Raw genomic sequence first — 18,288 nt, forward strand, 5'->3', positions numbered from 1 at the left:
TGCTCTTTTGGGTCCTAAGAAACCTTTGGCTACCTCAAGTTGTAAAAATATTCTCTGTTCTCTTGTGAGCTTAGCTTTTATGCTTACTTTTATGATCCATCTGGAATTAATTTTTGAGTGTGGTCTGAGAAAAGGTTTCTTTTTTTTTTATATGAATATTAAGCTGTTTCAGCAGCACGTGTTTGAAGAGATTTTCCTTTTCCCATTGGAATTCCTTGGCAGCTGTGTACAAAATCAAATTTCTGGGTTCTCTATTCTGTTCCATTAGTCAATCCTTAAACAATATCATGCTGCTTTTTAAAATGTTTATTTATTTTTGAGAGAGAGAGAGAGAGACAGAATGTGAGCGGGAGTTGGAGAGGAGGGGAGAGGGGAAGGCAGAGAGAGAGGGAGACGCAGAATCCGAAGCAGGCTCCAGGTTCTGAGCTGTCAGCACAGAGCCCAATGTGGGGCTCAAACTCATGGACTGCGAGATCATGACCTGAGCTGAAGTCAGACACTTAACCGACTGAGCCACCCAGTCACCCCCATGCTGCCTTTCTTAATAATGGCTTTATAATAAGTCCTAAATTCATAGAATGATAGTTCTGCTATTTGGTTTTTCTATTTCAATATCATTTTAAAATTTTATGTCCTGTGCATTTCTATATCAAATTTAGAGTTAGTTTTTTGGTTTCTACAAAAATGTCTTCTGGGATTGTATCAAATCTATAGGTCGTTTTAGAAAGAATCGGTGACAATTCATGAATATAGTATTTCCTCCATTTAGGTCTTCTTTTTTTTATTGCTGCAATGCTTTATAGTTTTGATGCTACTATAAATGGAATTGCCTTTTAAATTTCATTTTCATTTTTCTTTTGCTGCTAGCATATAAAAATACAATTGATTTTATGATGATTTTGCATCATAACTTTGCTAACCTCACTAATTCTAAAATTTCTGATTTACATTTAAGACTCTCTACATAAACAATTGTGTCATCTGCAAATAAAGATATACTTACTCCTTTTTTTAAAACAAACTCTATTTTCCTCATTTGTACTCATTTTCCTTAAGGAGTGCGCATTGAGTAAACATAACCTTTTTTTCAGTATATATCTTTAAGCTTTGACAAACAGATACAGTTGTGTAAACACACCACAACCAAAATACAGAGTAATTGTATCCTGCCCAAATATTCTTTCATATGCTTGTATAGAAAACCTCTCCTGTTTCCCTTAGTTCCTGGCAATCACTGACCTGTTTTCTTTCCCTATAGTTTTGCCATTTTCAGAAGGTCATTAAAATGGAATCAAACAGTATGTAGCCAGTTAAATCTGGATTTTTAATTTAATATAATGCATTTGTGATTTATCCATGTTGTACCATATATCAGCAGCTAATATCAGAAATCAGTATCATTCTTTCTTTTATTTATTTTTTTGTATTTTAATAGATTTTAATTGTTTAGAATAGTTTTAGGTCCCAGAAAAATTGAGTGGAAGGTACAGAGATTCCCATTTACTCACTCCCCTCACCAGGTCCTCAGTCCTATCTTCCTCCATTATCAACATCCTGCACTAATGTGGTACATTTAAAAAAAAATATTTATTCATTTTTTAATTTACATCCAAGTTAGTTAGCATATAGTGCAACAATAATTTCAGGAGTAGATTCCTTAATGCCCCTTATCCATTTAGCCCATCCCCCCTCCCACAACCCCTCCAGTAACCCTCTGTTCTCTATTTTTAAGAGTCTCTTATGTTTTGTCCCCCTCTCTGTTTTTATATTATTTTTGTTTCCCTTCCCTTATGTTCATCTGTTCTGTATCATAAAGTCCTCATAGGAGTGAAGTCATATGATATTTGTCTTTCTCTTACTGACTAATTTCACTTAGCATAATACCCTCTAGTTCCATCCATGTAGTTGCAAATGGCAAGATTTCATTCTTTTCGATTGCTGGGTAATACTCCATTGTATATATATATCACATATTCTTTATCCATTCATCTGTTGATGGACATTTGGGCTCTTTCCATGCTTTGGTTATTGTTGATAGTGCTGCTATAAATAATGTAGTACATTTGGGGTGCCTGGGTGGCTCACTTGGTTGAGTGTCTGATTTTGGCTCAGGTCATGATCTAATAGCATGTGAGTTTGAGCCCCGCGTTAGGCTCTGTGCTGACAGCTCAGAGCCTGGAGCCTGCTTTAGATTCTGTGTCTCTCTCTCTCTGCCCCTAACCCACTCGCATTCTGTCTCTATCTCTCTCAAAAATAAATAAACATTAAAAAAATAATGTGGTACATTTGTTACAACTGATTAATCTACATGGACACATCATTATTACCCAAAGTTTGTAGCTTTATACTAAGCTTCGCCCTTTTTTTTTAAAGTATGTTTTATGCACAATGTGGGGCTTGAACTCATGGCCCTGAGATCAAGATTTGCATGCTTTACTGGTTGAACCAACCAGGTGCCCCTAAGCTTCACTCTTGATGTTGTACATACTGTAGGTTTGGACGATTGTATACTGACGTGTATCCATCATTATGGTACCATACAGAGTATTTTCAATGCCTTAAAAATCCTCTGTGCTATACTTATTCATCTCTTCCTCCCCTTTAACCCCTGTAAACAACTGATCTTTTGCTGTCTCCATAGTTTTGCCTTTTCCAGAATATCATATAGTTGAAATCATACAGTATGTAGCCCTAAGATTGGCTTCTTTCACTTGGTAATATGAATTTAAATCTTTTTCACATCTTTTCACAGCTTAATGGCTCATTTGTTTTTAGTGCTGAATAATACTCCATTGTGGATGTGCTATAGTTTATTTATTCATTCATTCATCTACTGAAGGATTTTGGTTGCTTTCAAGTGATGGCAATTATCAATAATGCTGCTCTAAACACAAGTGTGCAGATTTTTGTGTGGACATAGGTTTCCATTTCTTTGGATAAATACCAATGAGTGTGATAGCTGGACCATATTCAGAGTATTTTTAGTTTTTTAAAAAGCTCTCAAATAGTCTTCTGCAATGGCTGCACAATTTGTACTCCCACCAGCAATGATTAGAGTTCCTGTTAGTCCACATCCTTGCCAACAGTGCTGTTGTCAATGTTCTGAATTTTGGCCATTTTAAGATGTCTAGTGGTAATCCACCTGGTCTGCAATCTCCCCCAATTTCCTGAGTGCCAAACTCATATTTCCCCTTTCCCTTCCACACTGTGACTGGTTCCTTGTATGTGTTTCTAAGGGTGGTGGCAAAAGTGAGCCCCAGTAGGTGGGAGTGAACATGGTGGGGAACCAAAGCCTGTGTGTGTCAAGGGAGAAATCACAATTGTGGGCTGTAGTGGTCCATTTGGGAAAATAAGTTTTCTAGCAATCTTCCTGATGTGTTGAAAATTGAATGAAGACAAAAACTTAAGAATTCTGCTACAAGAGGGTACCTGCAGTTTGGAGCAGGTGTATCTATACAAGGTCAGAAAAAGCCCCAGATATAAGCAAGACCAACAAAAAGTACCTGTCATCTGAATGCAGCTAGTAATGATGGGAAGAGGACACTGATACTTGAGATGGGCGATCAGGAGCACAAAGCTTCAAGGAACATGAAGAATGAAGGAAACATGGCACCACAAAAGATCACAATAATCTCCAATAACTGAGTCCAATGATAAGGAGATCTGCAATTCACCTTACAAAGAATTCAAAATAGCTGTTTGGGAAAATAAAAAAGAGAATGAACTCGATGGAGTAAAGCAAATAATTCACAGTTATTGAGTCAGAAGGGTATGGATTGCACATTGGATCAAATATACAAATGAACGGAGGTTTCCAATATTTAAACAAGTTACAGGATTTGAAATGCAAATCCTGAATGATGAAAATGTTCTGAAATACAAAGCATCAGAAAACCAACATCCTGCTCTTTATGGGATTTTAGTTTAATGAGGCAAGATTATTTTTATATTCTAGCTGATTTTAGGACACGTTCAAGCTATGGAGGCCGTCCCACTTTTGTGTGACATACGAGAAAAGGAGAGAGATCGAGGATGTCTCTATCTCCCTGGCTTATGGTCACAGGAAGCAATTGGTGAAGAGAGTCACTCAGAGCACTAGGGAAGGTAATGGATTCTCTTTCTCTACCCTATCTTGTCTCACTCCACTAAAAGGAGCAAAAGGAGAAGGCTGGGTTAAAAATCTATCTCTGTGGTTGTTGCCATGATCTCTGAATCTTTAAAGGCAGTTCTACTTCATCAGCTCCTTGGCTGATTGAGAGACATCAAATCTACTTATTTAAGTCAGCTCTAAGTAAAAACGAATTTCCTTAAAGACAGAGCTTTTTCTTGCTCTTGGGTCTTCTCAGAATCTCTAGCGCAACTTCTAGACATCCCAGATGTCATTTTTTATACATCACTCAGTGCTCCCCATGATAAGTGTAGTCCTCAGATGTCAACCATGCAACATTATTACAATATTACTGATTATATTCCCTATGTTGTATTTTTCATCTCTGTGATTTATTTATTTTATAACTGGAAGTTTGTACCTCTTAGTCCCCTTCTTCTATTTCACCCATCTCCCCACCTGCCTCCCCTCTGGCAACCAGTGTGTTCTGTGCATTTAAGAATCTGTTTTGTTCATTTGTTTTATTTTTTAGACTCCACATATAAGTGAAATAAATCATATAGTATTTATCTTCCTCTGTCTGACTTATTTCACTTAGCACTATACCCTCTAGGTCCATCCATGTTGTCTCAAATGGCATTCTTTTTTTATGACTAATATTCCAGTGTGTGTGTGTGTGTGTGTGTGTGTGTGTGCATGCGCGCAACATCTTCTTTATCCATTCATCTATTGATGGACACCATGTATCATTTTTAGACTGCAATTTTGCCACCAGATGAGTGGGATGTCAGGGACTGATATCCAAAAAGAATTCTAACGGAAGTTTGCTCTCTATTGTGAGAATACCCTTCCACATTTTGTGGCTTTACTGAGAGATTTGGTAAATATGTTATTTAAAAAAATGTTTTGGATCTTAGAATTAAGTTTCTTTTGGATGTGTCCATGTACAGAGACTAACCATAGTTACCCAATTTCTTTTCAGGTTCCATATTTACAGAATCCCAGAAAAGCCAGAAGTTGCTTGTGTAATATTCACACCTTATGTCAAAAGAATAAAACACTTTACAGCTACCATTGTTAATAACAGAGTTCATTTCCTGACAGGGTATATGAATGTAGAGGTTTGGGTTTATGGAACAGTAAGGTAAAGGCAACGTACTGTTGGCCTATCCAACTTTCTTTTTTTTTTCCTTAGTGGTGGGAATTTCTGTTTGTTCAAGACTTAACCAGATTCCAGAGAGTTTCTGATTGTTCCAGCGGAGATAACTCATGTTTTCTCTGTTGCTTTGACAATCACCTCCCTAATGAGAGAATGGTGTCCTTTGATCCATTTGGAAAGAGAGGCTCCTCAGCAGACTGAATTGCTTTCAAATTTCAGTTATCTGTGTGTATAGAGGATGTACATCTGAGGTGAAACAGTAAAATGAGAAGCAAGCCTAAGGCTACCTGGGATGTTAGGAGGTCTGGAGTCACACTTTGATAAGATCCAGTGCTCTTTGGATGAAGATTCCCTTGCCTCCTTCAGAGTCCAATAGTTTTCCTGGGCCCTGTCTGGATGCATTCCTTACTCTGGATACTTAATAACCATGACTGCCATTCCAGGCCATCTCTAATGCTATTCCATTTGGCCCATCTCCCCTACTGACTCTGCAGGTGAGTTTGGGCCTCTGAGAAGAGGACACACTCTACCATATTTTTAGTATCTTCCTCCCTAAAGTCACAAACACTGGATTTTCTCAAAACTGAACAGCGTCTGGGAGGGTAGAGCTCCTCACAACCCCTCATCTTTCTCATTTACTATTCTCCTTTCTTCTCTGTCCAGTTGCAGAGAGTGGCTGCAAGGGCAGTACTGTGATTTCAAGCCAGGACTTAGCCGTTGTTTCCTCGGCCATGTACTAGATCACCAATCGACTATTTGCAGCTACAGCTCCATCTTCTCAGAATTACTAGCGGGACCATGCTGTGTTCAGCACTGAAGTTAAAGAAGACAACCAGAATCTACCCCCTCGGCCGCTGCGCCCCTTATCCTGAACAGCAAGTGCAGAACTCCGCACTCATGCATTTGTGTATAGGTTAACGGTATTAAGCAGTTAGGCAGACGTGCAGCAGCATCACTGTAGTCAGTGGGATAATCAGCACCATAATAGAATTTGTAGGTTTGCCTGGACACCTTCATAGGGTTGACTGGTAAAGACAACAGTGAGTCCAAATGGATTCAGACAATTTATTACTTATACGCACGGCAAAGTAAGATCAGCGTGGTGTTAGTTCCTAGTGCCATAGGCTGATCCCCAACCAGAGGGGCCAGATGAGAGGTAGCAGAGGTGTTGGGCCACTCTGCTGCTGAGGAGTTGACTGCAAACCATAGCCAAGTGGTCTGGTAGCCTGTAACTAAACCCTAAGGAGGTTGAGGGGGGAAGTCCTGTGCTTTCACTCTCTGAAATCATGGTTGTGGCTGAGAACCTTCTTCGTGGCTTCCCATTACCACAAAGCCTTTTCCATGTGTTTCACGAAGGACTACAGGGTCAGACTCAGTGAAGACTTGGGCCAGCCTGCAGTTAAGCCTCACCTATGTGGTCTTTGTGAGAAACCTACAAAGTCATCAGGGGGCCAGGGCAGATCTGTTTCTCTAAGATGGGCGGTACAAAGAGAAAGAAAATGGGGGAACTGAAGGGACTGGGTGTTTCTGTAATTTGAAGCTTCTATAAATAATTAAGGTGTCCTTTCTAAGAGAGAAATAGGCACTGAGAAGAGCATGGATATCACTTTGAAGCGAGAAAACATATCCTAAGTTGTTTTCATGAGAAGCTTAGCTGTCTTGGGTAAGGCTGCAGCTCAGCTTTTCAAATGCAAAATCATAAGATTCTGATGGCTTATGTAAAAAATGCTAAAAACCAACAACTGTGGGCACATCACAGTGTCACAGTTTAATCTAAATTCCCTGGCTGTGTGAAGGTTGGTGGAGAGGATGTCAATTACTTTCAAGTTAATTGGCATTCACTGGCGTCTTGTGTCAGGGCTCAGGGTTTCCTTTGACACAGCACTCCAGCTGAAACATACAGTAGGCAACTAACATTTCACTTGTAGAGCACTCAAGTCTACAGATACCATTCCCATAGCATTTCTGGTGCATTTCTGATGACAGTGGATTCAAGCCTGGAAAGAAGATGAATGCAAAAATAATTATTTAGTCCAAAAAGTCACAGAATTAGTGCCTCCATTTCTATCAAACTGGATTCCAAGGGGACTTAATCAAGTCTTAATCATAATGATTGATTCTGTAGTTGAAAAAGGATGAACTAGTGCTATGAATTGAATCGTGTTCACTTTATCCCTCATCCTCCATTCGTATGTTGAAACCCTCACCCCCAATGTGACTATTTGGAGAGAGGGATTCTGGGAGGTAAAGTGAATTGCATCTCTAAGGGTGGGGCTCTTAGACACAGAGAGAGGCTGGTTGTCTAAAATCCAGGAAGATAACTCCCATCAGAAACAGAATCAGCCTGCGGTTGATCTGGACTGTCCGGCCTACAGAACTGTGAGAAAATTCATTTTGCTGAAACCACATAATCAGTGGTATTTTGTTATGGCACTCTGAGCTGAGACAATTAGTAGCTTGGAAGTTTGCCCAAATTGGTAAGTTAATATACTCTAAACAATCAAGTTACCTCTGCATGTAGTCATTCACTCATTATTTAATTATGTATTCGTTCCCAAGCCAGTTTTTATAAGATTTGAATGCAATGTAGACCTTAAACTCAAAGAATTTTCCATCTAGACCAAGAGAGAAGAAACACAAAATATCTATGAGAGCGTGGAAGACAGAATCATTTGCAAAACAGAATGCTATGATGAGTTCAGTGGAGGATAAAATATATTCTGAAGATTTAGAATGTCTTATTGGGACCCAAGGCATTTTGAGCTGAGCTTATGATTTTATGGACATGTTACTCTGTAGAATTATCAAAATATGGATATGTCTTTATTTCCATATGTAAGAAGGTGTTAAAAGGAAAAGAATGTCAAGTATTTTGGTCATCTGTAGAAATTTTGAGTCAGCCCCTATCCTGTGCAAGTTATCATGTCCTGGAAGGTAATTGTCCTATAGGGCGAAAAAGGGATCAGGGTTACTTACCTGGCAAGATGAAAGCCCAGGGAGATGAAGTGAAGTGGGCTATGTAACAAGACAAGAAATTCCTACGGAAATGACAGCTTTGGGAATGTATAAGGCACTAAAGTGAATATTGTAGACTATCTCAGTTGTCTAGAAGCCATGAATCCATTTCCATAAACCATAGTGGAATTGGTCCTATCAATAGCTTCAAGAGGCCTGGGTTGTATGGATTCTTAAATCCAGCCTAATGAATCAGGTGACCAGAAAATCTGGTTCACCTGCCTAGAGATTACTTGAGGGCAGATGAGAAATTAAATGGGACCCTATAACATATGGACTTGAACTGATTCAATAGCACTGAGTGAAGAGAATATTCAGGAGAGATTTTAAAAATCAGTCATGAATGTGGTCAAGCTACAGTTTGAGGCCAGTCAGCATTCTCTCATGTGTCCCTGATCAGATATTTCTTTTAGCACGTAAAGCCCCTTAATTCTCTTGGAACAAGTAGTTCCAAATCTGTTTCTCCATGTATCTAAGGAATCTACAAATTATAAATTTCAGTAAATTAGAAAGCTAACAAATTGTGTTATCACTATTTTCTGTTTTGGACTATTATGCCTAGACGTGTTCCTAAATTAGGGACAAAACAATAGTGGCAAAACAGGATGGGGTATTACTAATGAAAATATTACGAAAACTCTCAGGAGTCAGGTACCTGTTATGTATAGGCCTGTTCTATACATCAGCACACTTAATCCTGGCAAGACTCAGAGGTTAGTTTTGTTTCCATTTTATGAATGAAGAAACTAGGTTCAGAGAAGCTTTGACTTTTGCTTAAAGCTGCACAGTTAACAAGTTGGAGAGCCAAGATTCAAGCTCCGGTCTTGCTAACATCAAACCGGTTGATGCTTCCACTTTGAAAATAAAAGGGTCCATGGTAGGAGGACATTTGTAGGTTTGCTTAGTGGAATTGCTCTTCTAGACAAATGGTTCCCCAGGGAGAGTCCCATTTTACCTGCCAGAGCTGGGTCCACACAGGAGAGCAAGACAAGGACAATGACGAGAGGCTTCATGGCCGGGAGCTTCTGTTGAGGATAAAGGTGGCAGGGTCTGACACTGGCTGTCAGAGTGCAGAAAGGGAAGGTTGAACACACCGTCCCGTACAAACCTGAGAGGTCTGGGGTATACACTGCTCCAGGTAGACATGCTACACTGATCTTCCCCGAGGCAGTGGAGTTGGCCAGCTTGTGTGAGGAAAAACAGCCAGCTCTTTCTGGTGTGGCCGCTTCTCCTGTTGACGAAGGCACTGCTCCCCCACCTGGATTTCCCAAAAGTATTAATGGAGACCTGAGAACTATAGTTTTTCTTTTTCAAGGAAATAACCTTGAATTTTTGGGTTTTTCATGTTACAACAAAAATTAAATGCCAATTTTAGAAAATTTATAAAATACTAAAAATGACAAGGAAGGAAAAATTAACACGTGAGCCTCATCTCTCAGAAACAAGCTGTGTGTTTCTTTTTTTAATTTTTTTTTTTTCAACGTTTTTTATTTTATTTTTGGGACAGAGAGAGACAGAGCATGAACGGGGGAGGGGCAGAGAGAGAGGGAGACACAGAATCGGAAACAGGCTCCAGGCTCCGAGCCATCAGCCCAGAGCCTGACGCGGGGCTCGAACTCACGGACCGCGAGATCGTGACCTGGCTGAAGTCGGACGCTTAACCGACTGCGCCACCCAGGCGCCCCACAAGCTGTGTGTTTCTTAAAGAAATTTTATTTATGCCTGGTTTATTATTTGATATTTTGTTTTGCATAGTTCTAAACAATATACCCAGATATGCTGTTTTTGTAGCATGATATATACCATAAGTATTTTTTGTCTCATTATAAACTCTTCATAAATGATATTTTAAAAGCTGCATAATATTCTGTCAAGGTCATTTTTTATAACTATCACTATTAAAAAAAATCTTTACTGGGGTGCCTGGGTGGCTCAGTCGATTAAGTCTCCAAGTCTTGATTTTGGCTCAGGTCATGATCTCATGGTTCATGGGTTCTGAGCCCTGGTCTCTGCTGATGGTGTAGAGCCTGCTTGGGATTCTCTCTCTCTCTCTCTCTCTCTCTCTCTCTCTCTCCCCTCTCTCTGCCCCTCCCTCGCTTGTGCTTGCTCTCTCTCAAAGTAAATAAATAAACTTAAAAAAATCTTTATTGAGATATAAATGACATAAAAATTTAAATATTAAAGTGTACAATTTGATAAGCTTTGACACATATACTTTTGTGAAACCATCATCACATTCAAGATGATGAACATATCTGTTATCCCAACCATTCTTCAAGACTTTTCCTCAACAGCTTTAGTGAGGTATAATTAACAAATGAAAGTTGCTAATGTTTAAGCAGTAAAATGTGATGATTTGAAGTACATATACATTGTGAAATGCTTACCGCAATCAAACTAATTAACATATCTATCCCCTCAAATAGTTACAATTTTGGCGCCTGGTTGGCTCAGTGGGTTAGGCGGTTAAGCAGTTAATCGGCTGACTTCAGGCTCAGGTCATGACCTCGAGGTTGGTGAGTTCTAGCCCTTGCTGGGCTCTGTGCTGACAGCTCAGGGCCTGGAGCCTGCTTCGGATTCTGTGTCTCCCTCCTTCTCAGCCTCTCCCCTGCTCACACGCTGTGTCTCTTTCTCTCTCAAAAATAAACATTAAACATTTAATTAAAACAATTAAAAAAATAGTTACAATTTTTTTCTGGTGAGAATATATAAGATTTACTTGCTTAGCAAATTTCAAGTATACAATATTTTATTAACTAGAGTCACCACATTGCACATTAGGTCCTTAGAACGTATTCTTATAACTGAAAGTTTGTTACCTTTGACTAACATCTCCCCATTTCCCCCACTTTCCAAATTCTGGCAATATCCACTTTACCTTCTGGTTCTGAGTTTCACTTTTTTGAGATTTCCTATATAAGTGAGATCAGCCAGTATTTGTCTATATATGGCTTTTTTCACTTAGCATAATATTCTCTAGGTTTATCCATGTTGTCCCAAATGGCAAGGTTTCCTGCTTTCTTATGGCTGAATAATAGTCCATTGCATAAACATACCACATCTTCTTTATCTACTTAGTATTGACAGTCACTGAGGTTGTTTCCATGTTTTTTAAAAATTTGTATTATTACTATTTTTTAGTTTTGACAATTATTGAAGACCTTTATTAACAGGTACTTGCCATTTGTTGACTTTTTTTGAAAAAATGAAGTTAGAGACTTTTAATACAAATTAAAAATGAGGTTCTTAAAAATCTTGGCTTGACAGGATATGAAACAATTAAAAAACCTTTAAAGGTGTATTGAGAAAAACCAGTTTTTTTTTTCCTTTAAACACATTTGTCATTACCAAAAAGAGACATCTTTAGGTAAAAGTGATAAAACCCCCATGCTGCATAGATAGTTCTATTTATCTGGTCAATGGACAAAAAACAAGTACTTAAGGTCTTCAACTCCAATCTTTTGTTCATTTCTTATTGTTGGAATTCCTTATCCATTTCTTATTGTTGGAAGACTAACCTGGATGATGGTAAAGACGGTGAGGTGGCATTTACTCAACCCTGCCCTGCCCATTCTTGGCAGCAGATGATTTTTCAGCTGGTGAACTGGCTGCTTTTATCTGTCATCTTGTGGTTTAGGGTTTTCTGGGCTTCAGCTTCTATAATTGAAGTTGCAGCGGTAACAACATTGAAGTGACCGCTGGCTTTGGGTCTCATCGCGATTTCCCTTATCTTCTGCATTGTTGCCTTCAGTCAGCAGGACCCCTACAGAATCATAGTCTATAACCCCCCCCTCCCGCCCCCTCCCCCCCCCCCCCCCATACATATTCTGTCTCACTGGTCTATCTTGCTCTCCTACACCCTGCTCGACAGCTCCCTCTACCACCTCTCCCTGCCCAGGAGGGTTGAAAGACTGGTTGACGCCCATAGGGTCTCCGCATGTAAGTAAAGTGGGAATCGTCACCTGCCTTAGGGCTGGCACGGTTGCGCCTGGCCTTAGGGAGCGCTGTCTGATCCTTGGTTCTTTTCCCCACTCTCACCATTCGGGTAATTCTGAGGGCAGTAGCGTGGAGGACCTCTGTGACATGCATAACATCCATAATGCTTATGGTTTGCTGCATATTTACTGCCTTGCACTGGGACGCAACGAGGGCCTGTCACAGTTGCTTCCTCTGCACCGTTTTCTCCTTCAACAACATTAAACTCTGCAGTCTCTCCATCCCCTGCCTCCATTGCAAAGGTGCTTCCTGGGGTTATTCTTTATGGCAGTTTGGCATGCAAATACATCTACCTTGGTGTCATTCCTCTTGATAAACCCATATCTGTCTTCCTACACGGAGCCATTTCACTCTTCCCAAAACCTTGGTTGGATGACCTTGTCCCTGCTGGAAGGCACTGTGGATGTGAGGCCATCGGGGTCACCGCTCCCTGTGCCGCTGCCTGGTGATGCCCAGCTTGGTGTGGGCAGTGCTGGGGGTGTCGGGCAGCTGCTGAGACTCTGCCTTGCTGCTCATGCTTGCAGTGATGGTGACTGGGCCGGCTGTGGCAGCTCCTCCCAGGTATGATGGTACCTAGGCGGGTGGTGGTGGTGGGGCTGTTCAGGGCTCTCTGGGACCCGCTCTCTGCTCCCACTACTGGTGGAATTCTGTTGTTTGCATATCCTGGCTATTGTAAATCATGCTGCAATAAACATGAGTGTGCAGATAACTCTTTGAGATATTGATAAAGTTTCCTTTGGATATGTGCCCAGAAATGGGATTGCTGGATCACATGTAATTTTAATTCTTTGATTAAATTTTGATTATTTTTTTGATTAAATCTATACCGTTTTCTGTAATGGCAGTACCAATTTACATTCCCAGCAATAGTGCTCAAGGGTTCCGTTTTCTCCACATCATTGCCAACACTTCCTGTCTCTTGTCATTTTCATAATAGTCGTTCCAGCAGGTGTGAGGCAATATCTCATTGGGTTTTGCTTTGCATTTCCCTGATGATTAGTGATGTTGAAGACCTTTTTATCCACCTATTGACCATTTGAATGTCTCCTTTGGAAAACTGTATTCAAGTCCTTTGTCTTTTTTTAATTAGTTTGTTATTTTTCTATTGAGTTGTATGGGCTCCTTATATAATTTGGATATTTCTCTCTTATCAGATATATGATTCACAAACATTTTCTCTCATTCTTCTCATTTTGTTGATAGTTTCTTTTGTTGTACAGAAGCTCTTTAGTTTGATGTAGTCCACTTGTTTATTTTTCCTTTTGTTGCCTGTTCTTTTGGTGTCATATCCAAAAAATTATTGCCAAGAACTCAACGTCAAGGAGCTTTCCCCCATGTTTTCTTCTAGGAGTCTTATGCTTACAGGTCTTACATTTAAATCTTTAATATATTTTGAATTTATTGTATATGGTGTAAGAGAAGAATACAGTTTCACTGTTTTCCATGTAGATATCCAGTTTTCCCAACACCCCATTTATTAAATAGACTATAGTTTCCCCATTATGTGTTCTTGGCACCCTTGTCAAATATTAGTTGACTATATATGTGTGGGATTAGCTCTGAGCTCTTTATTCTGTTCACTGATATGTGCCAGTTTTTGTGCCAGTTCCATAGTGTTTTTTTTAAAAAGTTTTTTTTAGCGTTTTTATTTATTTTTGAGACAGAGAGAGACAGAGCATGAACGGGGGAGGGACAGAGAGAGAGGGAGACACAGAATCCGAAACAGGCTCCAGGGTCCGAGCAGTCAGCACAGAGCCCGACGCGGGCTCAAACTCACAGACCGCGAGATCGTGACCTGAGCTGAAGTCGGACGCTTAACCTACTGAGCCACCCAGGCGCCCCAATTCCATAGTGTTTTGATTACTAAAGCCTTACACTGTTTGAAGTCAAGAGAGTGATGCTTTCATCTTTGTTCTTTCTTAAGATTGCTTTGGTCATTCATGGTCTTTTGCGCTCCCATAGCAGTTTTAAGATCATTTTTCCTATTTCTGTGAAAAATGCCATTGGAATTTTACTAGCGATTGCATTGAATCTGTAGAATGCTTTGGGTATTATGGATTTTTTGACAATATTAATTCTTCCAGTCCATGAACACAGGATTTCTTTCCATTTATTTGTTTTCTTCACTTTTTCATCAATATTCTATAATTTTCAGTGTAGAGATCTTTTTACTTCCTTATTTAAATATGTTCCAAAGTATTTAATTCCTTTGATGCTATTAAAAAGGGGATTGTTTTCTTTCTTTCTTTTTTAAAGTTTATTTATTTGTTTTGAGAGAGAGACAGCATGAGCAGGGGAGAGGCAGGAGAGAGAGAGAATCCCAAGCAGGCTCTGCACTGACAGTGCAGAGCCAGATGCGGGGCTCAAACTCATGAACTGGGAGATCATGACCTAAGTTGAAATCAGTTTAACTGACTCAGTCACCTAGGAACCCCAAGGGGATTATTTTCTTAATTCATTTTTTCAAGTAGTTTTTTTGTGAGTGTATAGAAATGTAAATATTTTTTCTATTTTAATTTTGTATCCTTTACCAAATTCACTTATTAGTTCTAGAAGTTATTTTGGTGGAGTCTTCAGTGTTTTCTATACATAAACTCATATAATCTGTAAACAGAGACAATTTTACTTCTTTTCTGATTTGAATACATTTAATTTCTTTTTCTTGCCTAATTGTGATGGCTAGGACTTCCAGTATTATGTTAAATAGAAGTGGTGAGAATGGGCACCCTTGTCCTTTTCCTGATCTTAGAGGAAAAGCTTTTCACCATTGACTATGATGTTAACTGTGTGGTTGTCTTATATGGCCTTTATTATATTGAGGAACATTCCTCCTATACCTTGTTTGTTGAGAGTTTCTATCATAACAGAACATTGAATTTGTTAAACACTTCCATTGAAATGATCACATAATTTTTATCCTTCATTGTGTTAATATGATTTATCACATTTATTGATTTGCCTATGTTCAACCATCCTTGCATCCTGGGGATGAATTCCACTTGATCATGGGGTATGATCCTTGTAATGTGCTCTTGAATTTGGTTAACTAATATTTTCTTGATGATTTTTGCACCTTGTTCATCAGGGATATTTGCCTATAATTTTCTTGTGGTTTCTTTGACTGGTATTGGTGGCAGGGTAATGCTGGCCTTTACAATAAGTTTGAAAGTGTTACTTCCTTTTCAATTTTTGGGGGAATATTTGAGAAGATTTATTTTTATTTAAGGTACTAAGTCTTCTTTCAATTTTTTTTAATGTTTATTTATTTTTGAGAGAGAGAAAGACAGAGCATAGTGGGAGAGGGGCAGAGAGAGAGGGAGACACAGAATCTGAAGCAGGCTCCAGGCTCTGAGCTGTCAGCACAGAACCTGATGTGGGGCTCAAACTCATGAACCGCCAGATCATGACCTGAGCCGAAGTTGAACGCTTAACTGACTGAGCCACCCAGGCGCCCTATTAAGTCTTCTTTATTTTTTATTATTATTATTTTTAACGTTTATTCATTTTTTTGAGACAGAGAGAGACAGAGCATGAATGGGGGAAGGTCAGAGAGAGAGAGGGAGACACAGAATCCGAAACAGGCTCCAGGCTCTGAGCTGTCAACACAGAGCCCGACGTGGGGCTCGAACTCACGGACCACGAGATCATGACCTGAGCTGAAGTCAGACGCCCAACCGACTGAGCCACCCAGGCGCCCCAAGTCTTCTTTAAATGTTTGGTAGAATTTATCAGTGGAATCATCTTGTCCTGGGTTTTTGTTTATGGGGAGATTTTAGATTTCTGATTTAATCTCCTTGCTTGTTATTGGTTATCAGCCATTCTATTACTTCATGATTCAGTCTTGATACATTGTGTGTTTCTAGGAATTTATTTCTCCTAAGTTATCTAATTTTTTGGTATACAATTCTTCATAGTAGTCTTTATGGTAATTTGCATTTCTATGGTTATCAGTTTTAATGTCTACTCTTTCCTTTATAATTTTATTACCTTGAGTCATCTCTTATTTTTCTTGGTTTAGCCAAATGTTTGTCAATTTTATTTTATTTTTTAAAAATTCTTAGCTTCATTGATCTTTTCTGTTGTCTTACTAGTGTCTAATTAATTTATTTCCAATCTAATCTTCATTATTGTCTTCTATCTGCTAACTTTGGGCTTAGTTTGTTTTTCTTTTCTAGTCAAGGTGTTAGGTTAGGTTGTTTATTTGAGGTATCTTTTTTCTTAATGTGCTTGTTCATCATTATAAACTTCCCCCTTAGAACTTCTTTTGTTGTATTGCATTAGTTTTGGTGTGTGGTTTGTTCATTCATTGGTTTCAGGATATTTATTTATTTATTTTTTTATTTCTTTGGTTCATAGTGTTTTCAGAAGAGTGTTGTTTAATTTCCCCCACACTAGCCAATTTTTGACTTTTTTCCTGTCACTAATTTCTAGTGTCATAACATCGCATTTGGGAAACATGCTTTCTATGATTTTAATGTTCTTACATTTTAAGGCTAGTTTTGTTTTTCTGACTTATTTATTCTGGAGAATTTTCTTTGAGAATCATATGTATTCTGCTTCTGTTGGATAGAATGTTCTGTAGATGTCTGTTAGGTCCATTTGGGCTAAAGTGCAGTTCAAGTCCATTATTTCCTTATTGATTTTCTGTCTGGATGATCTATCCATTTTTGAAAATAGGGTATTAAATTCCCCTACTATTATTATACTGCTCTTTATTTTTGTCCTCAGGTCTGTTTATTTATGTGCTCCAATATTGTGCACATATATATTTATAATTGTTATATCCTCTGGATGATTTACCCTTTTTTCATTATATGATGACTTTGTCTCTGATTACAGTTTTTGACTTAAAGTCTATTTTGTCTGGTAAAAATATAACTAGTTCTGCTCTCTTTTGTTTTCTGTTTTCACAGAATGTCTTTTTCCCTTCAATTTCAGATGATGAGTGTCCTTAATGCTTGAGTATCTTGTGGGCCCATATAGCTGAGCTGGGTCTTACTTCTTTATCCATTGAAGCATTCTATGTCTTTTAATTGGAAAATTTAAACCATTTACATTTGAAGAAATTTTTGAGAGGTAAGAACTTACTATCACTATTTTGTCAATTGTTTTATGATGTTTTTGGTAGTTTTTAAATTCTTTTCCTCTTTTGCTGTCTTTTTTTGTTAGCTGATTTTTTTTATAGTAGTATTCTATTATTTTTTCTCTTTATTATCTATGTATTTATTATGGATTTTGCCTTGTGATTATAAAGAAGGTGTCATAGTACATGTTATAGTTATAAGTCTATTTTCAGCTGTAATAACAACTTCGATTGCATAAAAAAGTTCACATTTATTTTCTTACCCTTAAAGTTTATGTTATTGGTGCTCCTATTTACATCTTTTTATACTGTGTACCCATTAACAAAATATCATAGGTATATTTTTGACCATTTTTTTAAACCTGTATGCTAGAATACATACATTTTCTTAATGGCATCTGGGAACTTGTTTGCTACCCTTTGGTTAGCTGAAGTTGCTTCTCCTGTTATCTTGACATTTTAAAAGCCATACCTCTTTCTATTATCAAATTATCCTCTGTTAGCATTAAACTTTCCAGCCCTAGATTCTTAACCTTCCTTTTGCTTTAAGTTAATTTTGCTTTTTTCTCTGATCACATGAGAGTCTACAGGTAAGCCTTTCTTATAGCAATTCTGCACCCACATAAAAGCTACATTTTTCAGTAGGACATAAAAAGATATTTTGCAAGGGCACCTGGGTGGCTCAGTCAGTTAAGCGTCTGACTTTGGCTCAAGTCATGATCTCATAGTTCGTGAGTTTGAGCCCCACGTGGGTCAGCAGAACCTGGAACCTGCTTCAGACTCTGTGTCTCCTTCTCTCTCTGCCCCTCCCCAGCTTGCACTCTCTCTCTCTCTCTCTCAAAAATAAATACAACATTTAAAAAAAAGGTATTTTGCAAAAAGTGCAAATTTTACACTTACCGGTATAGCTGTGAGGATGGGTTGATG

General features: G+C 38.6%; 1 protein-coding gene and 1 pseudogene across 1 annotated transcript; both read right to left on the minus strand.

Moving 5' to 3' along the window:
- Positions 1-7,121: 7,121 nt before the first annotated feature.
- On the minus strand, positions 7,122-9,295 carry DEFB134 (defensin beta 134). The gene is made up of 2 exons (XM_019440583.1): positions 9,238-9,295; positions 7,122-7,264 (listed from the first exon to the last, which is right to left on the minus strand). Exons 1-2 carry the CDS (start codon positions 9,293-9,295, stop codon positions 7,122-7,124), a joined length of 201 nt encoding a protein of 66 aa, XP_019296128.1.
- A 2,536-nt stretch (positions 9,296-11,831) lies between these two features.
- LOC109262151 (Y-box-binding protein 1-like) lies at positions 11,832-12,794 on the minus strand (annotated as a pseudogene).
- Between the last annotated feature and the right edge of the window lie 5,494 nt (positions 12,795-18,288).

The sequence above is a fragment of the Panthera pardus genome, unplaced genomic scaffold (genome assembly GCF_024362965.1).
Source record: "Panthera pardus isolate Hobbes unplaced genomic scaffold, ASM2436296v1 HiC_scaffold_13, whole genome shotgun sequence".
NCBI classification, from domain to species: domain Eukaryota; kingdom Metazoa; phylum Chordata; class Mammalia; order Carnivora; family Felidae; genus Panthera; species Panthera pardus.

Coding starts and splice junctions, on each gene's coding strand:
- DEFB134 (XM_019440583.1), bottom strand. CDS start 9,295: ATGAAGCCTCTCGTCATTGTCCTTGTCTTGCTCTCCTGTGTGGACCCA. Junction 7,265..9,237: donor TGTGGACCCAGCTCTGGCAG/GTAAAATGGGAC, acceptor TCTTCTTTCCAG/GCTTGAATCCACTGTCATCA.